General features: G+C 50.2%; 1 protein-coding gene across 2 annotated transcripts in view; it reads left to right on the forward strand.

Moving 5' to 3' along the window:
- FRMPD3 (FERM and PDZ domain containing 3) overlaps positions 1-5,270 on the forward strand; it is a 41,769-nt gene extending 36,499 nt beyond the window's left edge. The window contains exons 17-18 of one of the 2 annotated variants that reach the window (XR_011811687.1): positions 303-4,236; positions 4,397-5,270. Coding sequence is in view for 1 of the 2 variants with exons in the window: in XM_027465173.3 (XP_027320974.3) it covers positions 303-3,163 (2,861 nt within the window). In the remaining variant the exon portion in view is untranslated. Of the gene's footprint in view, positions 1-302 lie in introns of both variants that reach the window. The other variant, XM_027465173.3, reaches the window with a different exon arrangement.
- The last annotated feature ends 5,110 nt before the right edge of the window (positions 5,271-10,380 follow it).

Consider the following 10,380-nt stretch of genomic DNA (forward strand, 5'->3'; position numbering starts at 1 on the left):
TTGCCATTTTTCCCTTCTTGCTCCAGAGAACTCCCTGCAGCCCTGCTCTCGCTGACACTGGAACCCTTCCCAGGTCCTCTTCCTGGGCCAAGAGCTGAATTGAGCTAGCAAGCCAGCTCGGTGCTGACAACCAATCTCTTAAATGTGTTAACTCTTAGCTGGGAGAAGAGTTACACATTTTCTGCAATGGGATGCTGTGTCCTGCCTTCCTAGGACCCTTCTGTTGTGCTGGGTTCCTCTCTCCTCCCCATAGAGATGTGGCACGAGCATGATTGTGGGGTTTTCTTTGTGTTCCTCCATAGGTCTCATTGTCCTGGCCGCCATCACACCTGAGTCATCCTTGGATTCTGGCCACGAGACCAACTCATCAGAGCTGACTGACGTCTCGGAGATGGTCTCCGCTATGAAGCAGCATCAGAACGCAGCCTACTTCCTCGCTCAGCACATCAACAAAGAAAACCTCCTGGCCAGAAAGGACTTGCCTTTCCGAATCCAGAGCTGCTCTGCCCAGGCTGTTCTCACCACGCCATATGCCCTCAACCGCCAGGAGCCAAACTCGGCGTTGAAGCCAGCTTTCTCTCACCAAAGCCCCAACCTTACCAACTGCAAGAGCAAACAGGAGCAGCAGAACACTGAGCGGAGCTACGGCTCGGCTGCCCAGCCGCTGCTGACCCCCCAGCTGAGTGAGCAGAACAGGGGGGCTCCAGCGCCAGGCTCTGAATGCAAAGGCACAGGTCACACGAAAGCTGCCTTTGAGGTATCTCTGCATGCCACAGCAGCCCCAAGCAGGGAGCAGGCGCAGGATCTACAAGAGAAGATGCCCAGAGAGGTCAAGCCGAGCCCCAAGCTCCTCCCAGATCAAAAGAGCGGCGTGACCACAGCCATCATTTCAGCTGCTCTGCAGCAAGTGGCAAATGCACAAGGCTCGGCTCCCCAGGCAGCAGCAGCCTCAAAAGAAGACAAGAACGTGAATGGGACCAGCAGCTGTGCATCAGCCAGCAACAAGTCCTTGAAACTTAAAGGAAGTCAACAAACTTCAGAGCCATTATGCAACTGCCAGCAGCAGCAGCAGCAGCAACTCTCTCAACAGCAGCATAGTGAGGTTTCCTCAAGTTCTAATGAAGCTCACAGCAGTAAGGCTGAAGCTTTCCACCTCACCTCAGCAGGTGAGGAAGTGATGCCCGGTAAGACTTTTGCCTCTAAAAGCTACCAGCAAAAAGTGAGTCGAGATGCCCCAGGAAAAGCAGCGTGTGGAGAAACAGGTCAGAAGGCAGGTGGGGAAACCATGAACCTCATTTTTCAGAAACACGCGGCTCCTTCAAACCAAGCAGAGAAAACGCAACAGGAAAGTTTAGCCAAAAGCTTAAAAGTTGAGAGTAGCAATCTGCACTCTCCGTCACCTCTTAGCACTTTCAGGAGCGCCAGCGAGGATTCCAAGGGGCCGATCCAGCTAGTGCCCAGGTCCGAGAGCCTGCAGATCAGCACCGTGCCTTCCAAAAAAGTAGAAAAGGTCCTGGAGGTGACCCAACCAGATATTGATGTCCCAGCTAAACCCAAAGCTCCCAAAGCTCCCTTCAGGTTCAGGAACCTGTTCTCTGCAACGTTTCCTACCCGGCTGAAGAAGGAGACAGATGAGCGGCAAGCCCAGCTGCAGAAAGTGAAGCAGTACGAGCTGGAGTTCCTGGAAGAGCTGCTCAAGCCAAAGAGCAAAGGGGACCTCCCGCCACAGGAGTACCTACACCCTCCCGCTCCTGGACGCTGCAGCTGCCAGCTCAGGAGCAGTCCTGTCCAAAAAGTCCCCGGGATGTCCAGGGAGCAGAGGCGCAGCTGTGACTGCAAGCGGATCTGTAGGGGGGTGAGGCCACCCATGGTGATGCCAGAACTGGAGAGGCAAGGGAGGGATAAAGTTGCCGATGACCAGAAGCAGGCAGAAGCCATCAGGCTGACAAGCATGAGCAGCCCTTCCAAAGGCAAGCGGATACGATCGACGAGTTTAGAGTCCAGGGACTACCGGTCAGATCCCGAGAACAGCATGTCGTGTTTGACAACGTGTGCTTCCCGAGGGGAATGCATGGGTGCTCCGCACTATAAGAAGCTCTTGCGCCGCTACAGCGTTAGTGAATTGGATAAGACTGATAGGACGTCCCTGTCCTCTGACATCTACCAAAACATCTATCCGGCCAAGCAGAAAGGCCCTCAGAAAGAGCCTGAGCCCAGCATCCTTTGTCCCATTTTGAAGAGCAAAATCCAGGAAGCCTCAGGAGCGGCTGATCCGTCCTATGTCCAAATAGCACAGGAGAAAAAGAACCAGAAAGGTTCGGCGGTGTTCTCTGTCCAGGAGGAGCTGTATCCCAGTCCCGCAGAGCTGCAGGATGAAGACATGGAGGACGAGAAGTGCTGCTCCATCCGGTACTGCTTCTACTACAGGAAATGTGATGTCGCAGATGACGGGAGCGAGAAAGATGAGCTGTCCTACTCCATCCCCATGCAGATACTGCCGGGAATGAAGCTGGACAATCAGATGGTCCCGGTCATGAGCAGGACCCTTCAGGTCCTCGATGCTACAGCCTGCAGCAGTCCCAATGACAGCCAAACCCAGGAAATAGATTTAAGGACCTCCACTTTTGAGGGGAGCCTGGCAAAGATCAACACCCTCCGAGGCCATGCCTACAGCTTGCCCAACGGCTTCCTGCAGGTGCAGCTGGACACCAACGAGCTCCTGACCATCCTGCGGCAGTGCGTGGTGAGCCCCGATGTGCGGGACTGCAAGCCCTACATCTCCCAGCTGGCCGAGTACAAGCAAGAGCTCGCCCTCAAGTTCAAGGAGTTCCGGGCATCGTGCCGCCGGGTGGCAGCCGTTGACAAGAGCCCTACCCACATGCTCTCCGCCATCACGAGCAGCTTCCAGGTGCTAAGCAGCCTCATCGAGACGTTTGTGAGGCTGGTGTACGTCGTGCGCTCCGAGTCCCAGCGGCAAGAGCTGCTGGCCAAGGTGGAGGAGGTGGTGAGAAACTACACGTTCCTCCTGCGGGCTGCCGAGGAGTCCACGGCCAGGACGCTGAGCCACCAGCAGACAGTGGAGCAGCTCGCCCGCCAGTCGGCCACGGTGGCCACCGTCATGAGCACGCTCACGCGCTCCCTGAAGACGCTGATCAATAAATAAACCAGCTCCCAAAGCCAGCAAGCCAGCGTGTGCCGGGCCGTGTCGGTGGTTCTCGCGTCGCCTGAGTCCGGCCAGGACGTGTGTCTGCAGGGAAAGCCCTCACCCGGTGGGGTTTGCAGCGGAAAGGACATTGCTTTATTTCTCTGCAGAAGGGATGGTTGTGGTGGTGGTGTGGTGAAAGGTGAAGTCGTGCCCTGATGCAAGCTGTGCAGACAGCTTGCCAGGGGTCTCAAGCAGCTGCTCTGCTCTCCCATGCTGGCTTGGCAGTGACTGGCTTGGCAGGGACGGAGGCACGGTCACCCCGTCCCCACGCTAGTCTGGTTCCGTGTGGTTCTGGGCCTCCCTCGTGCAAAGCCCTGACACCGTCTCCCTTTGCCACGGGGCGTGCTGGCCAGCAGCCAGCAGGAACTGAGGGGAGATCTCCCGGCTTCACTCGGGCAGGGGTCCAGCTGGAGCCAAACCAGTGTCTTGCCACGTAAACAGATCTTCTGCCTCCAGGGTCTTCCTGGCCCCCAAATGCAATGTTTGGAGCAGCAGAAGGCATCTCTGGGATGCAACACCCTGCTGCTGTGCTAGGGCTTGGGAAGCCCTAGCACGGGGAGGATGCAACGATCCTGGGACAGGGCTCGGGCCCCCTCACGGGCTCTCCTCTCACAGCTCACGCAGCGATGCCCCTGTCCTGAGCACAGGCACTGCCTGCGTGTGGGAGCAGGGAGCCGTTCGCCGTCCCCTGCTGGGTGGCCACGGCCACGTTAGAAAGCCTGCAGAGACCCGGATTGACCTGTGACCATTGCAAGCCAGAAGCTGGGCTGGCAGCTAAGAGGAGGCCTCTTCCACGCCATTCTCCAGAGGTCAGGTCCACGCCTCAGAGGCTCAGCCCAAACCCTCTCCTGCTTCCGTTCACAGTGCCCGTAAGAGAGGAGCCCCAGCTCAGGTTGGTCTGAACCGAGGCTTCCTCCTGAGCCAGGCAGTGCTACTGCCGTCTGCCAAAGGAGCTGCCCTCCTTGCCAGGGGGCCGGGATCCTTTTTCTGTCTCCACTGGACTGACTGACTGCCATGAGAAGCGTTATTTCGTACGTGGTGGTTATTTATTTGGAGTTGGGTTAGTTTTTGGTTTGTTTTATTTTATTTTTTTTGGTTTGGTTTAGTTGGTTGGTTTGGGTTTGTTTTTTGTTTTTTTTCTTCCAGGTGAACGGTAAAACGATTCCTAATTGTTTTCCTCCACACCCCAAGGTTCCCGTTCCTCCTCCCAGTCTCGCTCCTAGACATCATCAATCAGACCGCCTTAACTGGTGCTTCAGCGCCCTCGCCTCCCTCCGAAGAGAAAATGCAAGGTTCCGCAAGGTTGCATTGCCCTGACAGTGCCACCCCCTGCACTTCACGCACACGGTGGGGACAGGGCTGCGGGGCTCCCCGCACCTCCCCCCTGCTCCATCTCCAGCTGGAAGGGGAGATCACGGCGGGAGGGAGGGGGGTTGGCAGACCCCGCAAGCTTTGCCCCATCGCTGCCTGAGCACGTGGGGCTGATCAGGGATCTCCGTGCGATCAATCACTTCCCATCTCTATAATTATTTTATTTTTTTTTTTATAAGTACGCACATTTGAAATCTCTTGTTCTTCCATAAGAGTTATGGAAACGCACAACGTGCTTTTAACACGCGCATCCTCTACTGAGTGCAATAACGTCCCCCGGCCCGCGGCTGTCCCGGACTTTGGCTGTTGCTGTCAGCAAGGCAGAGAGGATCCCGCTGTGTGGACAGAGCACCCTCCTGCCCCCTGCTTTCAAGAACCATGTAGCAAATATTCGGTGGAAGAGCCAATTCGGATTTCAGCCCATGGTGGGCAAAGCCTGTTGTAATGCTGAAGGCCAACTGGGAGCTGTGTTTTTCTGTTCCCCGTGAATTATCTGTTATGAAACTCTGAGTTTCCTCAAGCTCCCTGTTATGCCTAGATCATTTCTCCATAAATCTCTCAGTCTAATACAGAGGAAAATTTTTTTATTGTCTGTATATAGTATATATAAAAATATATAAATTATATATATACACAAATTTATGTCTTGTTTTACAAACAAGAAAGATTAAATATATTAATCTTAATATCCAAACTAGCACTTTGTGTCTTTTTTTTTTTTAAGAACTTGGAGATGTGGCTGTTCCTAGCCCTATGAGCACTGCTCATACAAACAAACAAAGCAAACAAGCAACCCCCCTATTTTTGTTGCTATAGAAATGCACGTGTCTCCACACAGGAAGGGTTAAGGGCTCTGCAACGTCACTGGACCACAAAGCAGTGAAGTACCAGCCTCTGAAGGAAGCCACAAAGCAGCAGGTTAGAATCGAGCTGTTTCATTTGGCACGGTTTCATGCCATTAATTTGATTAATTCCCCTCCAGGAGGGGCATGCATCCAGCAGCACCGACCCCTCACCACCAGCTCTGGGCGCTGCGGTCATGCTGGAGGAAGCAGGGTGCTGCCGCTGCCCCCAGGACACCCTCCTGCCCCTAAAGGACATGTTTTCAGCCCAGATTCAGCCTGGCATCTACTGCTCTGCCTGGGAAGAGGTGGCAGGGGGAAGTCCGAGCTGTGCAAACAGTTTCCTAGCTACAGGTGATGTTTCCAATACCCCGTTTCCTCTGGGGATGTGGTTCGCCTGGCACAATGAAACGCTCTCTGTTTATCAGGGAGGAAGGCGTTGATGTGTGCCCTCTGTATACCCCAAAGCCTTCAGGAGCTATAAAAGCCAAGTCTGATAAAGATCCGACATACAAAACATTAGGAACTGGGCCATTTTCTGTACGGGGGTTGAATGTGTTGTCTAAAGCAAAGATAGCAGCAGTCTCGGCTCACGCACTTTCTCTGTGCCTCCAGGCTGGTTATTTTAATCTGCATCACACCATTTCCCATGCTGAAATAACTAATGATGCTTGACACTGCCTGGGACAAAACACCTATTTATAAAGCTGGGTATGGCTCAAAAAACTGGGAAAGCCAAGAGGTTTTTTAACAACACGCAGAGCCCGAAAACGTTATTGACAGCAGGCACTTTAATCAACAATTTTGGAGCTGATGCTGAGTTCGCTTAGTACCATCTAGTGGGCAATCGGCCTCCCAGTGGAAGGGAATTAGCTCTTCACAACACAGTTATTATTTGTACAGCAGCGATGATAGGTGCTCCGGGGACGGGCAAATGTCCCCGTCTGAAGGGAGGAGCTATGCTCCTACAGACCCCAACACGATGAATCCCTGCCTTTATTACTGTGCTGATCTTTCCAGCATTGTCCCTGTGGCCTCGCTGTGTTAGGCACTTGTAAAGGCTCCTGAAAGCAATGGTGCAGGTAACATTTTCTAGTTAATGGTTTTGAATCACAGATTTTTGAAAAATCTGTCTCAGTGACACAGCACAGAGAATTTTTTTATTTTTTTTTCACCCAAATCTACTTCCCTTTTCACTCTCCAGCCAGTTTATCCGCCTGTTCTTACAGAGCAGCAGCACTTCTCCTGCAGTTACAGCGGGAGCAGTTTCCCAACGAGCCTTTATGGCTCCCCAGCTGCCACTAAGGCTGATCAGCCACACCGTGCGTGTGTGACCATCAGTGTAATCGCACCCATGTAACCTTCCTCCCTCTCTTAATCATCTCTAATTTATTTCTACCCCCTTTGAGTCCTGACCAGGACAGTGGATTAAAAAAGGAACAAAAATTGGGCTCCTGCTGTTCCCTCTCATGCTCACAAGAAAAACGAGAGGCCTGGCTCTCAGGGCTCCTGTCCCAAGGCAAGGGGTGAAGCTGCAGACCTCCAGCAGCATGTCCGAGATACATTTGGATGTAATGGGTTCTGTCTCTGGACTTTGCTGGTCACTCTCAGCTGGAGATGACCATCAGGTACCATGGCTCAGAGCACCCCACAGCCAAACCCTGCATCCATCGGGATTTCTCTCCCTCTCCAAAGTCACAGCTCCACAACAGGGACTGCAGCAGGCCCGGGTACAACAGTGGGGTGAGCTGAATAGCTGAGCCCCACAGCTGCTGTCATCACCCCTAGACGAAGATAAATGATTAACGTCTAAGCTTTATCCTCATACTGCCTGCATACCTGTGTAAGATATCCTAATAAATTCCCAGGTTAGGCAGTGATGGAGCTGTCTGGGACACCCATGGCTTTAACTGGACAACAGAAAAGTCCGCATAGAAAGACAGTAATTATTTACTTCTTTCCTCCTTATACAGTATGTATTAAAATGGTCTGTACACATCATAGGAAGCTGTTTTCCAAAGGTGTTTTTTGTCAGGCTATGTAATTCCATACTGGGACGTTAGCAGACAAGGAGCCTGCACAGGATTTGATGTCCCAGCCCAGCAGAGCTGCTGCCCCTTGCTGCCACCTGCTCCTCATGATAAGGAGCAAACAGAGAGGGTGTTTTTCTGCAGCTGAACTATAAAATCATTAAAAGGCAAACACTGTGTGTTAAAAGCAGCAGAAAACCCAGTGCTGCCTCTCTGGATGCATGCCCTGAGGTTAGGCTGGGGACAGAGATTAAAGGGCTGTGGACGTGCATGGGATCAATGCACGCAGCGGAACACTTCACAGGGCTCCAATAAATTACACTTTGAAAAGCACCTTGAAAACATTCCTAAGTCTAAAGTGTTTAAGCAAAAGGTTTTGGTGAAGAACATTCACCTCTTGCTGGAGCAATTGGTGAAAAAGCACCTTGAAAAGCACCTTGAAAACATTCCTAAGTCTAAAGTGTTTAAGCAAAAGGTTTTGGTGAAGAACATTCACCTCTTGCTGGAGCAATTGGACCCCATCCTCATATTTTCAACCAGGCAAGTAGTAATGCATGTTAAAAATGAGAAATGTATGCAAAGGGACCGGACAGCTCTTTAAAGACCTTGTAATTCGTAAGTCCATATTGTTTCTTATGGAGGTTTGAAAATACTATTTATTTTCCACTGTTTATGCTGACAAATGGTGGCTGTGCTCTGGTTGGGGTGTGTCCTGTGTGGCTGTGCTAGCACTGCTAGTGCTGCCATTCAGCAGGGTATGGGTGAGCTTTATTCCTAAACACAACCCACCTGAAACCCATGGGATCCCGATGATTAAGTGATTTTCCTCTTCAAAGGAGAGAATAGGGTGTTTCAAAGAGAGTTAGTAAAGATCTGGAAAGAAGTCATCTTTTATTTGATCCTAGTGGGTTTGATAGTAGCAGAGAGGGGATCTACCTGAAAATAATCCCTCTGAAAAATGGTAGAGGCAGAGAAGTAGCAGAAAATGAGCAGCCAGTAGAAACGCTTCCCGAGCTGATGGTTAGTTTTTCTGCTGCCCACACAGAAAAGCCTCAGTTTTCTGAACTGTTAAGTGAGAATACAGGAAAGGGGAGTGAAATCCGGAACATCATAAGACTGGAGATGGGCCCTAAGCCACAGAGGCAAACGCATTCGACATTGTGAATTCATGCATCCAAAGGGCAAAGAGTTGTGCTATTTATATCGAGTGCCATTCATTAACAGAATGGTCTACAAGCCATTGCAGTCACACGGCAAACAGAAGGGAAAAAAAAAGGAGAAAAACTCTCAGCAACACACTTTCTGCATGAAAATGGATCCTTGATTAAGTGACTGGTGGTAATTGAGTGGCAATTGTATGCAGGAATGTGCCAAGGGAAGGAAAAGGGCTACTTGTCTTGATTGACATCTCCATGAAATGTGATACTATTAATGTGCTGCCTAAAACTTCCTGGAAAATGCATTCTCAGGCCACGAAACACAAAGGCATTTCTGAATAAATGAACTTCCACAGTCTCAGTTAGATAAAAAGGGAGGTTTGCCATTCATGTGCTTTCAGGTTCGTAATTTCATAATTTCCCAAACACAAGAGAACACAGCACCTCAGGCTCTATGCTAGTTCTTTCTGGTACCAAAATCAACTCACGATTGTCCACAGGGTAAGCCAGAGGAACATGAAATACAATTCCTTAGACTGGAAGTAGATCATTCAGCTTATTACATTTAGCTTTCACACTGAAGCAAGCCAAACTGAATTATGTGCTTTAATTCTGAATAAGGGTGTCTACACACAAGTTAAGATACTCCAGTCCACTTTCACATCACGCCTTACTGGGTCTGTTGTTAATTTTCCCGAGCACCCTTTGAGAAACAACCAGGCTCTCAGGGCAGTGGTTCTTAACCACACAGTCTCATCCAGCTGAAGCCGGCCCAGATAAACATCTCCCTCTTCAAAGCTGGTTCTCCTTGTCCCTGCTTCTTGGGTTAATGGGAATGCAAGCTGCTAACAGGCTGTCGCTGAGGAACCTCATGAGCTGGCTTTTGGGGTTTGTTTAGCTAAGACTTAGTTATATGCTGGTAAAAGCTTCTCCTCAGTAAAATCTCTGAGATTACTCTGTTATAAGAGCTGCACTAACGATAGTAATAAATCGTTAAGATGGATGGACTTTTGTCCCCGTAACCACAGTGCTGTCTGATCCTCCAAAGAAACTCTGGTAGCTGAAATTCTGAAGGGTGGCAGGACTTTTCCTAGCTTGTACTCCTGGCCTTTTAACAAAACTGTAAGCCCTGTGAGGCAGCAGGGTGATGCAGCACTGGAGCACCCGCTAGGGCTGCAGATTCCCAGTGCCCAGATCATCAATAAGCTAGGAAAATAAGCTAGGAGGGGACATTGATGTTGGGACACAGGAAACAATATTTCTACATTCAAGAAAGAAAAAAAAAAAAGGCATTTAAACCAAGCAAATGGCTCAGAAACAAATATTTCAGGGACTGCAAAGAAGTTATCCATCTTCCAAATTCTTCAAACTGCAACACCAGAAGCAAGCCTTCTGTAGCCTGTGTTCTGTAGGGAGGAGAGGCCTTGAAGTTATTTTTAGAAGATATAGCTTTATCACTGAAAAATTTGTACGGAACAACCATTACAAGCTTGCAATTATCCCAAACTCTCATTTGAAAAATATGTTGTGAACTGTGAGAGGCCCATATGGTAAGAACAACAACAGTTGTGATTAAGGAGGTATTGGGGAGGTATTGGGGAGGCAAGGACAATCCCCAGACATGGACTGTCTATCTCGAAACAAGACACTGGAACTCATGATAAGGAAGCGGCAGACGGACAGAGAAACAAATGTAAGGACTATAAATCTCAAAATTGGACATTGGAATTCATTATAAAGATACAACAAACGGAAGAATTGGCAACAACCAGCTC

The sequence above is a fragment of the Anas platyrhynchos genome, chromosome 10 (assembly GCF_047663525.1).
Source record: "Anas platyrhynchos isolate ZD024472 breed Pekin duck chromosome 10, IASCAAS_PekinDuck_T2T, whole genome shotgun sequence".
Taxonomy (NCBI): Eukaryota; Metazoa; Chordata; class Aves; order Anseriformes; family Anatidae; genus Anas; species Anas platyrhynchos.